The 23,155-nt window shown below is 45.0% G+C and overlaps 1 protein-coding gene across 3 annotated transcripts in view; it reads right to left on the reverse strand.

Annotated features, from left to right (window-relative positions):
- The window catches only part of GDPD5 (glycerophosphodiester phosphodiesterase domain containing 5), a 239,227-nt gene that overhangs the window by 74,831 nt on the left and 141,241 nt on the right, over positions 1 to 23,155 (reverse strand). For all 3 annotated transcript variants that reach the window (XM_068266612.1, XM_068266613.1, XM_068266614.1), the window contains exon 3: positions 13,097 to 13,200. In XM_068266612.1, the coding sequence (XP_068122713.1) occupies positions 13,097 to 13,200 (104 nt within the window). The remainder of the gene's footprint in view (positions 1 to 13,096; positions 13,201 to 23,155) is intronic.

Here is a 23,155-nt window from a genome sequence, read left to right on the forward strand (position 1 = left end):
AATTTTTCGCCATAGTGCCCCTTTAATACACCTGCACAACTACTGTTACTAGAAACTACTTGTAACTTAATTCTTATTTCTCTGTCCCAGATTGCTTAGTGTCTTATAGATATAATTTGTTAGAACAGATTGTGTCACTTTAAACGCGCGATTTGTGTAAATGAAAAACGTGTGAAGAAAGAAAGGAGAAGCCTCAGATCTCAGCAATAACTGACAGCTGGACTCCATGGCAACGCCATAGTTTTAGACAGAATATGGAGAGGTTAGATCCTGTCTCCAGGCTGTTACTGCTGGCTGTGTACCCCATGTGGGTCTGCACTAAGCTGCAGAGAACACACTGGTGCAAGTGGAAGTATTAAGAAATGTTTATTCTTTATAGTGAGGACAGTGAATAGGGGACAATGCTATTACCCAAACAAAGTTTCACATTTGATGCAGCTGTCCCGGGGAAATTCCCTATGGAAATGTGTTGTGTTGGAAAAGTATAGCGTTGGCCAGAGTGTGGGTTTTCCCATAAATACAGTAGCAAACACTGCTGGACATGGAGACACCCCCTCCCACTGCTGCTTAGAGATGAACTCTTTGTGGTAAGAACTTATTATGAAACGGTGTTGAGCTATATTGCTGGCAACAAAGAGGTAATTTCTCACCAGAACAGACAAGAGATAGGAAGGGAAAGGTAATAGAAAGCGTAAGACAGATAAATGGCCAGTCCCAGCTCTTCCCTGACTACTTCAAGTGTGTGATAATGGGATGGGGGGAGGCGGTATATGCAAATATACTATACTCTGCATTAAAGAGGAACTGTAGTGAAAATAATGTAATGAATGAAATTGCATATTTATTTTTTACAACACCATGTTCATTTATAAATTATCAGTGTTTGCCCACTGAGAAATCCTTCCTCACCCAGATTTGTATTGTGACATTTATCATAGGAGGCGACACCTTTAGTCTAGTCAGGTGATCTCTGCCGAATGTTTCTTTTACTGAAAATAATGAACGAAGAGGGAAATGGCCGGCACTGCTGGCAAATGCTTTAATCACCTCTTTGTGTTAGCGGTGACAAACTGTGCAAATAATAGGCAGAAGTCGCATATATGGATGCAGAGCAGGCAGGGGGGTTAGATGTGGGCCTGACGGTCGTTTCGCCTCCGCAGAAGCGAACCCTTGCGAAACGGCCATCAGGCTCACATGTAGCCCCCTGCACCCACCTGCCTACTCTGCCTCCATATGGTATGTGATTTCTGCCTATTATTTGCACAGTTTGTCACCACTGGCAAAAAGATGTTATTAAAGCATTTTGCTCCCAGAGCATTCTGGGAGACTAGGCATTATTTTCACTTAACCTCCTGAGCGTTTTGGCCTGAGGAAGTGGGTGAGATCCCACGAAACGCGTTGCCTGTGCTTGTTAATAAATATTTTCTACTCTAAGTGAGTTGTCTTCTATGAGGTAAGCCGCCTCAAACTTTAGTTTTAAGTGCGTTTTTAAACTTTTTATACTTCATTGGGCGCCTCTTTACCCCCTTCTCCGTCTTCTGACGGCGCCAAAGTTACTCACTGTGCGCCGCTATAGCTGTAATTCCTTCTACGGCCTATAGTGGCACCGGCTGCACCCAAGTCTCTCACACTGGCAGTGTATCTGTATGGTACGGGGACACTATCCACTCTAATGCTCCATAGTAATGTATCTGTATGGTAGGGGTACTCGCTCCACTCTAGTGTTCCATGGCAGTGTATACTGTATGTATGGTAGGGGTACTCGCTCCACTCTAGTGCTCCATAGTAATGTATCCGTATGGTAGGGGTACTCTCTCCACCCTAGTGTTCCATGGCAGTGTATACTGTATGTATGGTAGGGGTACTCGCTCCACTCTAGTGCTCTATAGTAATGTATCCGTATGGTAGGAGTAACTCTCTCCACTCTTGTGTTCCGTGGCAGTGTATACTGTATGTATGGTAGGGGTACTCTCTCCACTCTTGTGTTCCGTGGCAGTGTATACTGTATGTATGGTAGGGGTACTCTCTCCACTCTTGTGTTCCGTGGCAGTGTATACTGTATGTATGGTAGGGGTACTCGCTCCACTCTAGCGCTCCATAGTAATGTATCCGTATGGTAGGAGTAACTCTCTCCACTCTTGTGTTCCGTGGCAGTGTATACTGTATGTATGGTAGGGGTACTCTCTCCACTCTTGTGTTCCATGGCAGTGTATACTGTATGTATGGTACGGGTACTCGCTCCACTCTAGTGCTCCATAGTAATGTATCCGTATGGTAGGGGTACTCTCTCCACTCTTGTGTTCCGTGGCAGTGTATACTGTATGTATGGTAGGGGTACTCTCTCCACCCTTGTGTTCCGTGGCAGTGTATACTGTATGTATGGTACGGGTACTCGCTCCACTCTAGTGCTCCATAGTAATGTATCCGTATGGTAGGGGTACTCTCTCCACTCTTGTGTTCCGTGGCAGTGTATACTGTATGTATGGTAGGGGTACTCTCTCCACTCTTGTGTTCCGTGGCAGTGTATACTGTATGTATGGTAGGGGTACTCTCGCCACTCTTGTGTTCCGTGGCAGTGTATACTGTATGTATGGTAGGGGTACTCGCTCCACTCTAGTGCTCCATAGTAATGTATCCGTATGGTAGGGGTACTCTCTCCACTCTTGTGTTCCGTGGCAGTGTATACTGTATGTATGGTAGGGGTACTCTCTCCACTCTTGTGTTCCGTGGCAGTGTATACTGTATGTATGGTAGGGGTACTCGCTCCACTCTAGTGCTCCATAGTAATGTATCCGTATGGTAGGAGTAACTCTCTCCACTCTTGTGTTCCGTGGCAGTGTATACTGTATGTATGGTAGGGGTACTCGCTCCACTCTAGTGCTCCATAGTAATGTATCCGTATGGTAGGAGTAACTCTCTCCACTCTTGTGTTCCGTGGCAGTGTATACTGTATGTATGGTAGGGGTACTCGCTTCATTTTAGTGCTCCATAGTAATGTATCCGTATGGTAGGAGTAACTCTCTCCACTCTTGTGTTCCGTGGCAGTGTATACTGTATGTATGGTAGGGGTACTCGCTCCACCCTAGTGTTCTGTGGCAGTGTATACTGTATGTATGGTAGGGGTACGCTCTCCACTCTTGTGTTCCGTGGCTTGTGTATACTGTATGTATGGTAGGGGTACTCTCACCACTCTTGTGTTCCGTGGCAGTGTATACTGTATGTATGGTAGGGGTACTCGCTCCACTCTAGTGCTCCATAGTAATGTATCCGTATGGTATGGGTACTCTCTCCACCCTAGTGTTCTGTGGCAGTGTATACTGTATGTATGGTAGGGGTACTCGCTCCACTCTAGTGCTACATAGTAATGTATCCGTATGGTATGGGTACTCTCTCCACCCTAGTGTTCCGTGGCAGTGTATACTGTATGTATGGTAGGGGTACTCTCTCCACCCTAGTGTTCCGTGGCAGTGTATACTGTATGTATGGTAGGGGTACTCTCTCCACTCTTGTGTTCCGTGGCAGTGTATACTGTATGTATAGTAGGGGTACTCTCGCCACTCTTGTGTTCTGTGGCAGTGTATACTGTATGTATGGTAGGGGTACTCGCTCCACTCTAGCGCTCCATAGTAATGTATCCGTATGGTAGGAGTAACTCTCTCCACTCTTGTGTTCCGTGGCAGTGTATACTGTATGTATGGTAGGGGTACTCTCTCCACTCTAGTGCTCCATAGTAATGTATCCGTATGGTAGGGGTACTCTCTCCACTCTTGTGTTCCGTGGCAGTGTATACTGTATGTATGGTAGGGGTACTCTCTCCACCCTTGTGTTCCGTGGCAGTGTATACTGTATGTATGGTACGGGTACTCGCTCCACTCTAGTGCTCCATAGTAATGTATCCGTATGGTAGGGGTACTCTCTCCACTCTTGTGTTCCGTGGCAGTGTATACTGTATGTATGGTAGGAGTAACTCTCTCCACTCTTGTGTTCCGTGGCAGTGTATACTGTATGTATGGTAGGGGTACTCTCGCCACTCTTGTGTTCCGTGGCAGTGTATACTGTATGTATGGTAGGGGTACACGCTCCACTCTAGTGCTCGATAGTAATGTATCCGTATGGTAGGGGTACTCTCTCCACTCTTGTGTTCCGTGGCAGTGTATACTGTATGTATGGTAGGGGTACTCGCTCCACTCTAGTGCTACATAGTAATGTATCCGTATGGTATGGGTACTCTCTCCACCCTAGTGTTCCGTGGCAGTGTATACTGTATGTATGGTAGGGGTACTCTCTCCACCCTAGTGTTCCGTGGCAGTGTATACTGTATGTATGGTAGGGGTACTCTCTCCACTCTTGTGTTCCGTGGCAGTGTATACTGTATGTATGGTAGGGGTACTCTCTCCACTCTTGTGTTCCGTGGCAGTGTATACTGTATGTATGGTAGGGGTACTCTCTCCACTCTTGTGTTCCGTGGCAGTGTATACTGTATGTATGGTAGGGGTACTCTCTCCACCCTAGTGTTCCGTGGCAGTGTATACTGTATGTATGGTAGGGGTACTCGCTCCACTCTAGTGCTCCATAGTAATGTATCCGTATGGTAGGGGTACTCTCTCCACTCTTGTGTTCCGTGGCAGTGTATACTGTATGTATGGTAGGGGTACTCGCTCCACCCTAGTGTTCCGTGGCAGTGTATACTGTATGTATGGTAGGGGTACTCTCTCCACCCTAGTGTTCCGTGGCAGTGTATACTGTATGTATGGTAGGGGTACTCTCTCCACCCTAGTGTTCTGTGGCAGTGTATACTGTATGTATGGTAGGGGTACTCTCTCCACCCTTGTGTTCCGTGGCAGTGTATACTGTATGTATGGTAGGGGTACTCTCTCCACCCTTGTGTTCCGTGGCAGTGTATACTGTATGTATGGTAGGGGTACTCTCTCCACCCTTGTGTTCCGTGGCAGTGTATACTGTATGTATGGTAGGGGTACTCTCTCCACCCTTGTGTTCCATGGCAGTGTATACTGTATGTATGGTAGGGGTACTCTCTCCACCCTTGTGTTCCGTGGCAGTGTATACTGTATGTATGGTATGGGTACACTCTCCACTCTTGTGGTCCATAGCAGTGTATACACATAGTATAGATACTCCGTCGATTCTTGTGGTCCATGGCAGTGTAACCGTAAAGAGTAGATACATAGTCTACTCTTGTGGCTCATAGCAGTGTGTTATTGATTTATAAAGCGCTGTGTATGGGTAGAGAATGGATATGCTGTCCACTCTTATGGTCTGTGAGAGAGTATCTTAATACTATGGATGTGTACTCCATTTAGTTTAACTGTATAGTACACACACACACACACACACACACACAGTATACACACACACACACACACACACACACACAGTATACACACACACACACACACACACACACACACACACACACACACACACACACTACTGTCATGGCCCATAGCAGTGTAACCATTCAAGATAAATATCCTGTTCACTCTTGTGGTCTGTGGAAGTGTATCCCTATAGTATGGATATACTGTCCATTTTTGTGGCCCATGGCAGAGTAACTGTGTAGTACAGATATGCTGTCTATTCTCTCGTGGCATGCAGCAATGTATCCATATAGTATGGATATATACTGCCCACTCTTGGTCCATGGTGGTATATTCATATAGTCAGGGCTGAATTTACCATAAGGCACTGTAGACACGTGCCTACAGGCGCCTGATGATTCTCAAGGAAAGCATAAATGAGAGGCTTTTTTACCGGCCCCCCCACACACAAAATGTATTACTTATAGATGCGGTCAGCTACATCTTAAAATATTGGTGGTCCGCATATAGAATAGCAGTGCTGGCACCACCCATCCACATGTAAGCCAGAAATCAGTCATTCGCTGGTTTCCAATCAAATTCCACATCAGGTGGCGCTGCTGTCCACTGCAGGTTGTCACCGGGGTATGCTTCCCTGTCTTCCCTGCAAAGATTTCTACATCATTTTATGTATACTCCGGCCCCCAAGCAGTCTGAAGTATGTTGACCCGGCCCTCGCCCCAAAACGTTTGGGGACCACTGTACTGGCTCTGTCTCTGACACAGGAGACCTGGGTCCAAAACTCAGCTCTGTCTGTTCAGATGTAATTTGCCTTCTTAAAACAGAAGTAAACTTGCAATAATTCAGCTATAAGTGAACATTTGTGGTTACCCACAATGCACCACTACTGAATATGCAAATGATCTCTTTGGGTCACCCTACGCTGCTTGGTTACTCTGCCTGTTCAGTAAGCTGCACCTATTCAGTAAGGAGTTTCTTGGGCAAGTTTTTTTTTAACACTGCTACTGCCTACTGCGTGCGCTCTTGTGGCTGTGGCCACAGAGATACACTCAGTATTGGGGACAATTGTGGCTATCTACACCGGACAGGGGAAGTAAGGGAGAAGTGACGGTTTGGCCAGCCAGCACATTTGTGGCGGGGGTTTGTAGGTCCATGGAAGGTGAAGTAAAAGGTGCCAGAACATCTGTACCTATAGCAATGCTGGCTAACCTTGGCACTCCAGCTGTGGTGGAACTACAAGTCCCACGAGGTATTGCAATACTCGCATAACTCGAGGAGGCAGAGGCATGATGGGATTTGTAGTTTTGTCACAGCTGGAGTGCCAAGATTAGCCATCACTGACCTATAGGCTTCTGTGATGTAAATCCAGGCCTGAATATAGTGTCTGCAGGGCCGGTTCTAGTAACAATGGGCCCCCGGGCGAAATTAACCCCGGGGCCCCCCAATAGACACCCCCCAATCAAAAATCGGCAGTAGGGACCCTTTGTTGCAGCCAAATTTCCACCCAAGGCCCCTGAGGCAGGAGCTGACACCACCTGGCTCAGCTGAAGACTCTGCAGGGGCACTGGGGAACAACCGTTAATTTGGGGGAGACACCTTGGGGGCCACTACATGCTCTGGGGCCCTGGGGCAATTGCCCCCTTTGCCTCTATGGTAGCACCAGCCACATTCACTGCCCTCAGGAGCAGATGTGTAACATAGTACAGCATCCAGTGCTCAAAAATAAATTATGCAGTTTGGGATTTATGTTTCGTGGAAGCTAAGGCTGGTCAATGAGATGCAAATAGTTTTGAGTTGATGCAGCATTATGCAAATTTTATATGCAAATGTATGCAGCTTGAACATGAACCAATCAAATCCTGAGGTAAAATTCAATTGGTCCATGATCAATCTGCATAAATCTGCATACAAAATTTGCATAATCCTGCATCAACGCCAAATTATTTGCATGTCATTGACCAGCCCCAGTGGAAGCACATTGGACATACCGGTGCAGAGGTGAATGAATTGTTACTAGGATAACCTTTTCAGAAGGACAACTATTAATAGACGGAGGCGGTGCTGCCCCGCTCAGCCTGCTGACAGTCTCGCTCCATCCGGTGATGAGATTCTCCCGAGCTGCACAGCAGACACGGGGGCCACCGGGTGTCCATCACTGCCGGGATTATTGAAGCACGCTGCACCGCGTCCGAATACTAAACAGACTATCCATCAGCGATCCGCTCATCCGAGGGAAACGTCTGCGTCCCGTAACATCCCTGACATTATATTACATCTATATCTAGCCAGAGATGGAAGAAAGAGACAGAGCCAATGACTGAGCTTCTCCCGCACCCCACCGGGCAAGGAAGCACATCGTGACACGTTTATCACGACTGGTGCAAACATAACCCTGCTGGTCAGAACTACCAATCACTAATACGGCTCCCTGAAATCTAACCAATTACAGATTACCCAGCAAGCTCATGGTGAACCAGAACTCCTAGGAGTGTGTAAGGTGCTGAAAGAGACCAAAAAGCCTCCTTACTAAAATGTTATGGAAAAAAGACATTTGCCTTATCACAGAAGGTATTTGCAATTATTCAGGGTGGAGTGAGCATATGATGTCTCCAACAATGCATCGCTGCTGAATATGCAAATCATCCTTTGTTGTCAATTTAAGCTAGCCACGCCTCCAGAACCGCTGGAATGCAATATGTCAGCTTGTTAAAAGAGACCCTGAAAAGTAGATAAAAATGAAATCAGTACTTACCTGGTCCACCGTAGGCCGCTAGGTTCCCCGGTGTCCTCCTGGCTCCTCTCCCGGTCCCGCTGCCGACTTCATTACCGGTGACACCCGGCCCGAGTGTCGGCCCAACACTTCCTGAATGGTGACGCTCCGCGTCATCACGTCGGCCGCTATGCGTCATGGCACCCAACGTGACAGTCCTGCGCATGCGCGGTTTTCTAACTCTGAACCGTGCATGCGCAGGACTGTCACGCTGGTCGCTTTAATGACACGTAGAGGCTGCCGCGATGACACAGAGCGTCACCATTCAGGAAGTGTTGGGCCAACACTCGGGCCGGGTGTCACCGGTTATGAAGTCACCAGTGGGACTGGGAGAGGAGCCAGGAGGACACCGGGGAACCTAGCGGCCTACGGTGGGCTGGAGGAAGCTTCAGGTAAGTACCAATTTTATTTTTATCTACTGCTCAGGGTGCATTTAAATTGTACATAGCCACAATAATCCAACATGCATACAGACTGTACAATTAACAGACTGATAAATCATTGCATTCCAGAGGTTCTGGAGGTGTGTTTAGCTTTCAGTAACAACAATGTTATGATTTGCATATATTCAGCAGTGATGCACTGGGAGACATCATATGCTCACTCCAACCTGAATAATTGCAAATACCTTCTGTGATAAGGCAAATGTCTTTTTTCCATAACATTTTAGTAAGGAGGCTTTTTGGTCCTTTTCAGCCCCTTACACACTCCTAGGAGTTCTGCTTCACCATGAGCTTGTTGGGTAATGTGTAACCAAGTGTTTTAAGTCCTACCCCCATACAGCCACATTAATCCATGCCATGCACTAATGAGGCTCAACCAATCTGAAACAGTCTGTATGCATGTTGGATTATTATGGCTCTGTACAATTAACAAGCTGAAACATTATTGCATTCCAGCTGTTCTGAAAGTGGCTTTCATTTTCACAGACATGAACGGGATGATTGGCATATTCAGCAGTGATGCACTGTCGACACCTTATATGCTAACTCCAACCTGAATATTTGCAAATGCCTTCTGGTTTAAGAAGGCAAAATTCTGTTTTAAAAGCTAACCATAATGCCTCCCTGAAGAATTCCTTTAAATTATCTCACATAAAAGATTTCTGTGGGCAGACACTGATCACAGCACACCCCGTGCCTCAAAAGAGCTGACTGGCAACTGTCCAGTGTCCCGATCTTCTTAAGGGCTGCCAAGTCAGAGACTGCATGGGTCACAACTTTACCGCCACATACTGTTTTCAGACATATGGGACTCCCATAAGGTCCCAATTTACCTAAAACCAAGTCTGAAAATAGCCAGAGAGATTGACTGGTGCAACTAGTGATGCTTAGAATATTCTCCAATGATGCTGGGCTTGAAGGCTACAGCATTAGAGTCGCAAAAAGCTTCAAAGCTTGTTCCAATCCTTAGGAGATCCTCACAAAAGATATCACAATCCTCCTGAGCTTTCCTGCCCCTAAAAGCAGAAATTTCTTTGAGTCTCAATGCTCCTCAGGGTAAGAACCATACCAATTCTTCTGAGAACCTCAATACCATGGGATGTCACAATACTTCTGATAGCCTTGATGTTCCTCAGAAGAAGTTCGAATCCTTCTGTGAGCCTCGATGCCCCTCAGGGGATGTCCCAATACTTTGCGCCTTGTTGCCCCTCCGAAGTTCCTAACCTGAGGGCCTTGATGCCTCTGAGGAGATATGACAATTTGCAACCCTTGGTGCCTCTCAGTTGGCTGTAAGACTTCCTGAGAAGGTGATGAATCGTGAAGAAGGTTCCAAACGCAAATCAAGCTCAGGAACACGGACTTCTATTGTCCCATCACACACCAATACAGCATCTGACCGTTATCGCCAACAATAGTTTCGTGGTCAAGTCGGTCCCCTTTGTCAAGGCATAGGGCAGACACGAAGTCACTTCACGAGTCACTGTATGACCTGCCATTGGGTTCCAGCACCAGCTATACTCACAACCGTGTGTGATCCTTAGGACTGCGTTTCTGAAAAGGTGGGTATTTAGTTTTATACCCAGAGGTGACACATGCATTCCTGGAGTTGAGATTTAATGAAAATCGGAGAAAAATAAGGAGTAAGAAGTTTATGTATAGAAAAGGGAGGAACTAAATGTGATTTCTACAGAAGAGTCCAAACGTTACATGTTACTCTGAAATCTCTGGAACAATTGTTTAAAGAGGAACTCCAGTGAAAAGATTGTAATAAAAAAGTGCTTCATTTTTACAATAATTATGTAGAAATGATTTAGTCAGTGTTTGGTCATTGTAAAATCTTTCCTCTCCCCGATTTACATTCTGACATTTATCACATATATATTATTTGCTAATAAAGGTGCATTTTTTCAATTTGCCTCCATCACTATTTACAAGCCCATAATTTAAAAAAATATATTAATATACTCCTTTGACATGCATATTTAAAAAGTTCAGAACCTTAGGTAACTATGGTTTTGTTGGTTTTTTTTGAATTTTTTTTGAATTAAAAATTTGATTTGGGTATTTTTTGATGTGGGAGGTAAACCGCTAATTTTAATTGTTAAAAATGTATTAATTTAATAAAAAGTGGATGTGGGTGTAGTTTTACTATTTGGCCACAAGATGGCCACAGTCAAAAAGTCCTGGGAGCGATCAATCTCGCTCACAGGAAAAATAATGAAGACGGGGAACTTTTTGAACTCAGAAAAAACGCAGCGTCTGATGAGACGCTGTCGGCTTTTCTGCGGGGGGCTTCAATCAATGAAAGGGATCTATAATCCCTTTCATGGAGATCCCTTTCATTAATCGATGGGCTAACGGCCGGCGGCAGGAGGGCGCACGGGAGACCCCGCAGGAGCACGCGCAGCCCAATTGGACAAGAATGTTTGTCCATTTGGGCTTAAGTGGTTAAAGCGGGATTGTCATCATAAAAATCAAATTTCAACAGCAACTGGTCTGAGTGTATTAAGTGATAAAGATGCTAATCTTGCTTTCAAAACTTTTTCTGCTGTTATGGTTTGGAGTCATCACATAATTTAGGAGCACTGGCCCTTTAATTGCCATTGCCAAACAGTTGCATGCTGGGGGGGTCTTTTTATCTATAAACTATTCCTCCTCTTCCCTTTAGTTACCCCTCCTAATGACATACGACAGTGCACTTCCTAGAATAGACCTCAGTGGGAGTGTCTGAAAACTGTGGGAGGAGGGCGAGTAACGAATACACAATTAGCAAGAGGAGGAAAAAAAAAAAAAAAAAAGAGTGAGGGAGGAAATGATGTCAGGAGGTCAAAGGTAACAAAGATGGGAACTGCCTAGAATAGGATTCTCTGTTTTTCCTTTATATAATTCACAGGAATCATATCTGGAACAGTGCAATACATCTGTAATGTAAGTAGAACTAGTATTTATCTACTTATATATGTGGTTTTTTTTCTAGGTTAGCATGGGTGTCACTTGCTCTTCAAGGTGATTATTGTGTGGACAATGTACTAATACAGACATCCAATGACAGCATGAGAAAATGCACAGTTATGGTCCTGAGAGGAAGATCTCACCTTTAAAGTTGGTAAAGTAGAAGCCCAGCCTGAGAAAACATCACCTAGAGGGACGAGAGGGTATACTAACCATATCCCATCCCCTGCAGAGCTCGCCCACACTGCAGCTCCCACTCTGAGCTCAAGAACTCATCTGCTCCTGGGTTCTCTATTGGGAAGACCTGGTCATCCATTTCCAAATGTGATCATTTGATCCCTCTGTATACCCCATCTATCCCCCTAAACTCTCTCCCAGAAACACTGGTTCTGCAAGCACCACAAACCTTTGGTGGAATCAGTCATTTTATCTCCGTACAGAAATGTTGATTGTTGGCTTAATGTCAGCCATCCTAGCATACCGCCTACTGCTTTAGGTTAGGATAAATGCCCATCCCCCCCCCCCCCCCCCAAAAAAAAATATATATATATTTAGGCCGAATAGAACTATCCCACACTAAACCTAGCATAACACACTCTTCATGCTAAATATTTCCCTTTCCTCCCCGCCAACTGCGTACGAGAGGAATCAGCATGGGAGACTTGGGCGCAGGATACAGCCGGTATATGGCTGATCCTGCTGCTGCACAAGTTCCCGGACGTGTTAAACTATTTCTCCTCCAGGCCGCCATGGATAGTGGGGAATGAAATAATTTGTCTTCCAGCTATTGTTGGAAGCCGAATTATTGTGTTTTAAAAGTAACTTCAGCTCCGCCTTCTGACGGCACTGAAGTTACTACCTGTGCCCGCTATAGCTGTAATTCCTATTATGGTCTATGGTGGCGCCGGCTACGCCCAAGTCTCCTGCGCTGGATTCAATGTGTTCGCGCAAACTTTACCCAAGGTAAACCTCGGATCAAGTAACAGATACCTACCTAATGCCTGGTACACACCATGCAATTTCCTGTCAGACGGGAAGAATTGCTTATTTCCTTCAGGTCCAAACTGATTTTCGATTGTTTTAATTTACTGATCACCTCTATAAAAAAAAAGATCAGAAATCAGATTGGACGTGTTGGAAATAATTGATTTGACACATCTGCTGGAAAACTGCATAGTGTATACCAGGCATAACAAAAGGGAAATCTCTGTATTAGAAATGGTCAATGACATGCAAATAAGTTCTACTTGCATTCAAAATTCATGTAAAAATAGCCACTCTGTGGAAATAGCTTTGACTGAAGAAAGGTTTACTTTCAAACCTGTTCAAAGTGATAACCTAAACTAGGACGACAGAGCAGCATACGGTATTCCTGAGGGATGGACCCTTGGGTTTCTGTGTGGTGCTGACATCGGAGCAGGAGCGAGAAGATGAGGTCCAGAACTCAGAGGAGGAGCTGCTTTGGGAAGGGATATAAACAAGGGTTCTGGTGTGTCTGACCTCTTCTGCCGGGAGGTTTCCCGAAGGCTGGACTTCTCCTTGAAATAATGGTGTAGAGATGGAGAAGAGGGGGAGGCAGTTGGCATACTCACCAGTTGAACTCATTGTAGTCATTGTGAACTTCCCACCAGAAATAAAACCAGGTGAGGGTGAGGAAGAAAGTGAAGGTGAGGATCACAAACCACAGCAGTTCCCACTGTGAATACAAAGAGATGAGAATGAGCATGAGTGGAATGGACGGCAGCATCCAGGCTTATTACTACAGCTAGCAATGGTTGACCAGAGTACCTCTAATTGCCGAGAGGAAGTCACAACATCGGCACCATGAGCTCTAGCGTGCCACGAAGAACTCAACACATCTCATCGTTCTATTTGTGGAAGAGCATTGGGCAGGCAAGCAAATCTCTACAACAATAGCACTTTTTCTGTCATTCTCCTAATCAGTGGGGCTCCCCAATGAAAATTTGATAGGACCCTCCAATGGTCACACCCCTTCCCTTGCCTCCTCTTGGTGCCCCTCACGGCCTTGGGGTCCATCTCACAAGGGTCATACAACAAATGAGGCCATGATCGTCACACCCATAACAAGTGTAGCCATAAAACACCTGATCTGAAGTATAGTCCCCTGTATGGGAGGAAGGGAAGGTTAGTAGTTGGGGCTCCCCACAGCTCTGGTGCCCCCTGCGACCACAGGGGCTGCTTCCCTCTAGTTACGCCCCTGCTCCTAATTCTGCACAGTCCATTCCCCAAGCTGCTAGCACTTTACAGTTCCTGCACTAGCCAAAAATAAAAAGGGACTATAGAAGGCTGCAAGGCGCAACACCTAAAAGAATGGAGGAGCAATATAATGAACTCCCACAAATTCACAGTCTATCACTGCAGGAGTACACAATGGCCCCGTATCTGGAGAGGCTACACCACCACAAAGACAGGCAGAGCTTGAGCCTGTACCGTCCCACAGCCTGGAGATGGCCGGCACAGAGACATGGAAGACCCCGGAGGAGAGACTGTGCAGGCAGCGTAAGCAAGGGGCCCTGAAGGATGAGGCCCACTTCCTGCTATACTGCAGCAAATACGCACCAGTGAGGACTGCCCACTTCCAGAGACTCTCCGCCCACATCCTGGATTTCATCTCCACAGATGAGGAGAGGAAACTCTACATCCTACTGGGGGAGGAGGAAACAACCATGCAAATAGCTGCCGGATATGTCGCTACCTGCCTCCAACAGGATATCCCATGGACTGTATATGCCTTATACTGCCCCCTATACCCTCTCCACCCCTTATGGACTGTATACCTCAGCCCCTTATAATGTCCATTATATCATCCACAACCCTATGGACTTTATATACCCTAAGCCCCTATACCGCCCCCCCCCCCCCCCCCCCCTCCCACGATAATGCTAATGAGAATGATCCTGCCAATAAAGCTTTTTTTTGGGTGTGGATTTTGCTACTTCTGGACTTTCATACTATAACTTCTTAATGCACAAGAACCAGGAAGTAGAGTGCCCGTCAGAGCTGGCTCTTCTATCCGTGAACTATTGACATGTCATAGCCTCCTCTGGTTACTCTGTTATGCTAGGACCACCCATGGCAATCTTCTGGCCAATCACAATTCACATGCTGTATTTATATAGTCTCTTAACAGAAGCACCCCAATAATGTAAAACAGAAAGATGATAACTGCCAGCTCCAGTCAACAACAAACAGAAAACAAGTGGCCAAGACACACAGCAGAATTCCATTGGAGGAAGCGGCAAAGAAAGATCAGCACAATATTCTAATGCAAGAGCCTATTATTGAAGAGCAAAATTCTACTAGTCCAACCATGTATGGGTGTGAAAGCTGGACTGTGAAGATCAGACCATGTAGACACTTATCAACTGGACATTTTTTTTTTCATTTCTAGTACATATTTTATCTCTGAAACAATAACATAACATTTGTAAAGTGTTTTTCTCCCGTAGGACTAAACTGCATAAGCTTGTCTGAGATCAGCACATAGTGATGTATACAGGGGAAAAAGCTATGTGATCATAAATGCTGGACTACACAGGTAGCTTTTCAGTTTTGGATTTAGACGTGCCCAGGGTTGGAGCTGTATTAAGTTTGGAAAGGCATTCCACAGGGTAGAGGCAGCATGACAGAAAGCTCTGGCTCCAAAGGTTTTTTTTGGACTCTGGATGTAGTAAAGTTATTGGATCCTTTTGATCTGAGGTTGTGGGAGATGTAAGGCAGTTGCAACAAATCCTTCGGTTATCCAGGGCCTAGTATTCAGAGGAGATAAAGCGGCAGCCCATATCCCATAAAAACATGTATTTATTGAGTCATTTAAAGGTTCCATACAACCTTAGTTGCAGCAGGCATGCAATCCTATGGACATGGAGGAGTAGAAGCAAATTGGTACAGGGTCAACAGCTGTTTCACACCAAAGTAACCAGGAGCTTTATCTGGACAAAAACTGAAATACAACCGCTTTTTATACATTAAAAAATAATAATGACCAGATTATGCAAGTTGATGAGTGTCCGAGCTTCCCACGCTGCCCGGCATCCCTGCGCACCATTTCCTGAACTCAGGGCAAGTTCCAACCCACCGTCTGGCAATAGGCTGGAAGTGAGCCCACATGGGCAAGCGGCGATGCCACGTACTATCTCCTGGACCAAGAACAAATAGCCTATTGCCAAACAGTGGGCGGGATTTGTTCCTGGTCCAGGGAGTAGTGTGCGGTATCACCTCTTGCTCACGTGGGTTCACCTCCAGCAGGATTTGCCCCGAGTTCAGGAAGTGTTGTGCGGTGATGCCGGACGGCATGGCCAGCTCAGATTCTCATCAACCTGCATAATCTGGTAATTATGTTTTTTCAAGAGGTTGCATTTCAAGTGGCCCGTTTCTACGACGCATCGGTTGCTATGGGGCAAACCAGCTGTTGACCCCATACCTGCTACTTACTCCTCTATGACCATAGGATTGCATGCAACTAAGGTTTGTTTGGAACCTTTAAATGACTCAATAAATACATGCATTTATGGGATGTGCACTGCCGCTTTGTCCTCAATTCACTAAGCAGTTTAGACGAATCCACTGATGGTTCTTAGTCTTCTGATGTTTTTTTAGACCTGTTTTTAGACCTGGTCTAAAACATTCGGTAATTAGGTCGGTAGGGGAAATTATCAAAAGATGCAATTCACAAAGGCAAATAAGGAGTAACCATGCCCACTTTTTCTAACAGAGATTAGACCAGCTGATTTCTGTCAGTCATAGCTACTCATTTGTGAACTGCATCTTTTGATCATTTTCCCTGCTTTACCGACCTAATTACCCAATGTTTTAGACCAAGTCTAAAAACAGGTCTAAAAAAATGTGGTAATTATTAGTAAATTCCCTTTTGATGGAACTGATTTACACCAAACCATCAGTAGACTAAAAACCATCAGTAGACTAGTCTAAACTGCTTAGTGAATTGAGGCCTTTATCTCCTTTGAATATTTGATGCTGATTTGGGGAGCTGCACTCCTGGAGGGCTCTGCTTGACCAGTGTGCGCCCCTTTTCTACAATATTATTCACACAATATTATTTCCTCTCTCCTGTAGGGTAACTTCTTCAGTAATTAAAGAAATTACTCAATATACTTAATGAAAGGTCTTCCAGAACAAAACAAGGTGTCCAGTTGAGGAAATGCTAAGCTTTCTATAGAGATACGATGACCTGGATAAACAAGAACCAGATACCAGAAGATAGATGCCTACAAGATGTGGTTATGCATAAGTTGTAGACCATGGAAAGCATGAACCAGTCCTAAATGTTGATTGGCATCTCAATCCTTACAAACGAGGTTAAAAAAGAAAACCCTCTAGAGAAACAGAATATGTTAGGCAGAGGCGTAGCTAGGGTTTTCAGTGCCCAGAGAAAAAGACAGTTTTTGCGCCCCCCTCTGGACAAAATGAGTGTGTGCTGTGCTGAGCACCCTCATAGTGCTGCGCCCGGGGACATATGCCCCCTCCTTGCCCCCCCATAGCTATGCCTTTGAAGTTAGGAAAAACTGTAAAGGAGAGGAGGACGACCATCTAAAAGATGGGTTGAAAACATCAAGACTAGAGTTGGTCAATGCAAATAACGCAGCTTGGAATTCGGTCTATCGAAAACCCTGGGAAATGCAACTGATTGGAAAAATTCCAAGCTTCATAAAAGTTGCATGAAATCTGCATGCAAATCTGAATCATTTGCAATTCATGGACCATCTAGTCATGACTGCCCTGGACCACATTTCAGCTGCAATTGAATGATTGACCATAAGTGTTCTCATGTTCATAATAAGTCATATAATACCACCTTTATACAGCTTAAGATTCTCAGAAACGATCTTTACAACACTAGAGGCCAAATAAACAAACAATCAAACACACAGTAGAGGTCACACAGTGTGTAGATAGCTTGGCTCTGGTTATGATAGAATGGTTGGAGGTGTGACTAAAGGGGTGACTATGGAGTGACTGGAGAGTAAGGAACTCCAGGGCTGTGGAGTTGGAGAAATTTTGGGTACCTGAAGACTTTCATAAACTAAGGAGTCAGAGGATTTTTGTACTGACTCCACAGCCCTGCTGGGCACGAGCGGAGATGTTGTGACCAGAGGTGTGGGGATGCGGTGGGTAGGACGTTTGATTGGGGGTGTGGTGATGGATTGACTGGAGGGTTGGTTTGGTATGACTATAGGAATGATGAATCGAAACAAAATGGGCAAGTGCACTGCTCACACTGCTAATTAGCTTTCACCTGGGAGTCAACCAGTCCACACGTGGTTCCACCAATGCTGCAAGGATACACAATAGTAGAACAAAGATGGCCGGGTCTCCACCTGGATTTATGCAACAATGGCTAGACCTGTCAGCCAAAACATTGGGTATTTTTGCTGTGATGCTTTTGGTTAGCCACTTCAGGATTGCCCATAGTAAAATTAACTGACCTTATATGAACAATTTTCTGACACGTAGATTTTTACTACAAAATTCTTGCACGCTTTGACAGCTGACACCTTCTGGAATGAATGAGGAGTGATTTTGATTGGCTCCTGATCATCTGATCTCTCGAATCGCATAATTATCTTTTCTCTCTAAAAATCTTAAATTTTCACCTCTATTTAGTGTCCCTGCAAAGTACCTAAAAAATAAAGGATCTACATCATTTTGATATTTTTGCATAGAAAACATATGGATCAATCAGTTTCTGAAAGTTTTACCGCGGTAATCTGAGATATTTACATATTTTTGGTCGAAAAATTCAGAAAATTCTATTTTTTTCTTCATTTTTTTTTTTTTGCACATTTACCCTTAAAAAAAACCAAGCAAATTACAGATTTCTTATAAATAAATGATATCAAAAGAAAGCCCTATTTATCCTGAAAAAAAAAGACTAGAGGTGTTTGGGTGGACTAAAAATTGCCAGAGATCTTTCAACTTAAAGGGATACTGTAGGGGGGTCGGGGGAAAATGAGCTGAACTTACCCGGGGCTTCTAATGGTCCCCCGCAGACATCCTGTGTTGGCGCAGCCACTCCCCAATGCTCCAGCCCCGCCTCCGGTTCACTTCTGGAATTTCTGACTTTAAAGTCAGAAAACCACTGTGCCTGCGTTGCCGTGTCCTCGCTCCCGCTGATGTCACCAGGAGTGTACTGTGCAGACACAGACCATACTGGGCCTGCGCTGTGCGCTCATGATGACATCAGCGGGATCGAGGACACGGCAATGCAGGCGCAGTGGTTTTCTGACTTTAAAGTCAGAAATTCCAGAAGTGAACCGGAGGCGGGGCCGGAGCATCGGTGAGTGGCTGTGTGGGCACAGGATGTCTGCGGGGGACCATTAGAAGCCCCGGGTAAGTTCAGCTCATTTTACTCCGACCCCCCTACAGTATCCCTTTAAGCGAAGGCATTGCAGAAGTTAACTAGACACTGAAGCGAAAAAAAAATGATGATATGATGATTTGTATGTGTAGTACAGCTAAGAAATAAAACATTAAGATCAGATACATCAGTCTAATTGTTTCCAGTACAGGAAGAGTTAGGAAACTCCAGTTGTTATCTCTATGCAAACAAGCCATTAAGCTCTCCGACTAAGGGCTGGTTCAGACGGACGCCTGCGTAGCGTCGCGTCTGGGGGCGTTGCGGCGGCTGCGCGGTCAGGCTTTCAGTAGCCTTCGGTCGCGTCGTGATGCGGTTGCGTTTTTTTTTCCCGTAGGGGAACATTAGCCGTCGCGGTTGGCCGCTCCCTGGAAGCTACATGTTGCTTCCAAGGGCAGCCCGAACGCTCGCGAAAATCGGGACCCGAACGCCGCGTTCGGGTAAAAGCGCGCAAAAGCTTGGTGTAAACGCTCCCATTCACTTGAATGGGAGCGTTTACCGCGACGGTCCGAACGCTTGCGGTAAACGCTCCGCAAGCGTCCGTCTGAACCAGCCCTTCGTTAGTCATGGAGAGGGCTGTTATCTGACTTTTATTATCTCAACTGTAAGTGAACTGTTTACTTTTTCTCTGCCAGAGGAGAGGTCATTACTTCACAGACTGCTCTGAAAGACTCATTTTGAATGCTGAGTGTTGTGTAATCTGCACATATTATAGAGTGATGCAATGTTAGAAAAAACACTATATACCTGAAAATAAAAGTATGAGAATATTTTCTTTGCTGCTAATCTTCTAGTAATTATTCATAGTACACAACCAATTCACTATATCATATTTTTCGCTTCAGTGTCTCTTTAAGATGGATTAGCCATTGTTGCATAAATCCAGATGGAGACCCGATCATCTTTGTTCTACGATTATAAGAGTAATGAAGGCATGACTGTAGCATGTAAGGGACTGGAGGAGTGTTGGGCATGACTGGAGGGGTGATGTATGAGTGACTGGAGATGTAGTGGGTGGGATTTAAAGCATGATGACCGTGTGACTAAAGTTAGGTGAAGAGCACTGACTGGAGGGGTGTGACTAAATGTAGACATAGGTTTGACTGCAGGCTTGGCTAGGTATGGCAGGACTGTGAATGGAGGGGTGTGTCCCTGGTGTGCCTTTTACCCAAATGTTTTTCTTCATATAAAAAGAAAGCTGGAAAGTAAACAATACAGATATTGTATATAGAGATATTGTGGAGTGTTTTTGAGAGTAAATATGGCGCCCCCAGTGTAGAGAAGAACGCACATTCTACTATTGTGCTTGGAATTGAAAATCTAGGACATTAAGCATATAAATTGGATGATGAATAGAGGGCCTGCATCCTTTTGTAGGTGCATTTAGGGCCAGTGCTTCAACAATGGCAACTGGGCACTTGCCCAGGGCTACAAACTCCTTTGGGGCTGCCAGAGTCCAGTATTTCCAAGGTCACAACATCTTTATGGTCCGTACAGTATTCGGTAGTACTAATGTGCCTCAAGTTTGGTTTTGTCCAGGGATTGACTGGATGCCTCACAGCAGGAGGAGGAGGAGAGATATCAGCAGCCTGGGATTAACATTCTGCTCAGGAGCCCGATATCACCAGATATCCATCTTATCAGAGCAGAACTTCATTAGAGAGAAGAGATTGAGGCTGTGTTGTGGACATGTGTTCATTGCTGACCTTGATCAGATGCGTTTTTAAGAATACACGAGCGGGGACAGAGGAGAGGAATGTCTGGCAGTGCAATGGGACTAATCACATACCTCAAATGAATGCTTCTGTGCGAGAAGAAGATTCGAGTCATTTAAGGCAAAGTACAGCTCATAAAAAAGTCACGGCAAAACGGTTTCTTGTAGGTTTTAAAGCGGGATTCTCATTCTTCTGTAGTCTACATGCAGTCTGCATTGCAAGCATTCCAATATAATCATAAATGTGTCTGCTGTAATGGTAGGTTCACACGATGCGTTTTTTCGGTCGCATTTCCGTTGAATCGATTTTTGAATAGTTATTCCACTCGATTTCCCGCTCGATTCTCTTATGTTTTCTTATCAATTTTCATGCACTTCTATGGGAAATCGAGCGGTAAAACGAGCGAAAGTAATATCAGACATGATGGAAATTATCTATCAAATGCAAAAACGTATCATGCGTACCTAGCGTAATGAATCTCATCTCAGTCAGCCTATCCTGGTACATTGCCAGGGAAAGGGAAGGTTGTTCCCCTCCCACATTCCTGCTCCTCACTGATTGGCTGAGGGCAGTTCAGTGTGACAGGTGGCTGAGAAGGGAAATACACCGCACCCCTCTGCAGAAGCTGCTGAAATACGATCTATGCTAACGTGTTTACAAAGCAAGCTAAATGCGACAGTGAAGTTTTTAGTACAGGGATCAATGGGGAGGAGGGCTGGAGTAAGGAGTAAGGCAGGAAATGACATCAGGACTGGCTTCAATCAGAGGCAGTAAAGATGGAAAATGCCTGGAATGGTTTTCCCTTTATGTACTATATAAGATCCATTAAAATCAAAACGTCCTACAGAGGTGCAGTAGAGCGGATCCAATCAGGATCGGCTATTTCCACCTGACCCCGAGTGGAGCGCTGCTACTGCGCCGGAGAAGGTAAGTATTTACATGGCCGCCTCTATAGGATCCAGAGGCTTCCCCCTCCCGAGGTAAGTCCCCTCGTCTCTTGTACTGAACAGAGCTGTGTAATATACCCAAGCTTTGGAAAAACTGGATAATAATAATCCTGACAGCAGAAGAGAGATTTTTCCCTCAGCTCTTTAACTTGTTTATTAAAATCTTCCATCATCCTCGGGTCATCCGCCTCATTACACCAGAGCGACGAGGGGCGGAGATGTAACAAGACATCATACAATTCCAAAGACTCAACAGCATAAAAGGGGGGGGGGGAAGACAAAAGGCATAAAATTCCAACCGCAAACACTTGAGGTCGAGATGCGGTCTCTCGACGCGCTTGTGTCCAGCGCTCGCAGGGTAAAACAAACGGCAGCGAAAGCAGCCAGATAAAACGCCAAGAGCTGTCACATGTTCCACTTTAAGTGTTTTATAAACCACTTGCTCATCACACGTTCACACATTCTGCCGACGCCGTCTGCTGAGACAGAGATCTCAACGTTCGAAAATAACACCGGCATCTGCGTGGAACGCTGTGTTCTTCTGTGAGCTACAGAGGAAGGGTGAGCGAGACTGCTAAAGAGGAACTCCGACAGTAACCACTGCTACCAACTACTGACAATAGTCAGTTTCTAGCTCTCGTTTTTGTTTTTAAAGTGTACCAGAGATGACATGCGACATGACGACATGTGCATATACAGTGGCAAGCATAAAGACACTTATTGCTGTGCTCATTTTCTTTTTCCCCTGCCTGAAAGAGTTTATAATTAGCTATGGAACTGTCAGTTTTTCTCCAGTCAGGACTCACTCGGCTCACAGACAACAAATTACAGCTATAAAACACTTTCCTAAGCAGATACCTGGGCTTTTTAATATGAGAGGAAAATATAAAAAGGTCAACAGTTCATGTATTTACACTCTGGGACTCTTAAAGAGACTCTGTAACAAATTTTTCAGCCTTAGTTCTTCTGTCCTATAAGTTCCTATGCCTGTTCTAATCTGCTCTGGCTTACTGCAGTCTTTCCTAACTGCACTGTCTCTGTAATAAATCAATGTATCTTTCCTCTGTCCTGTTTGTCGGGCTAAAGCTTGAATGTGTGGAATGTGCAGGGCTGCTTGTGATTGGTAGAAGCGATACACACCCTCTGCAGGCCCCCTGCATACTCACACACTATGCTTAGCTGAGCCTATTAGAAGCTGGTTAGTTTGTTTGTAAACACTGCCTAAAACTGTTAATTACAAGCCAGGATTGCAGCAGAGAGTGGCAGAAACAGCACAGAGGGGCACAGGAGAAAATAATGAATAGAATGGTATGCTTTTTATTGTAAGAATATTAGAGTACAGATTCTCTTTAAAGAGGAACTCCAGTGAAAATAATGTAATAAAAAAAAAGTGCTTTATTTTTACCATAATTATGTATAAATGATTTAGTCAGTGTTTGCTCACTGTAAAATCTTTCTTCTCCCTGATTTACATTCTGACATATATTACATGGTGACATTTTTACCGCTGGCAGGTGATGTAGCTGCTGCTTTCTGTTTTGGCAGTTGAAAACCGCTGTAACAGCTATGTAACAGCTATTTCCCACAATGCAT

This window comes from Hyperolius riggenbachi, chromosome 2 (genome assembly GCF_040937935.1).
Source record: "Hyperolius riggenbachi isolate aHypRig1 chromosome 2, aHypRig1.pri, whole genome shotgun sequence".
Classification (NCBI taxonomy): Eukaryota; Metazoa; Chordata; class Amphibia; order Anura; family Hyperoliidae; genus Hyperolius; species Hyperolius riggenbachi.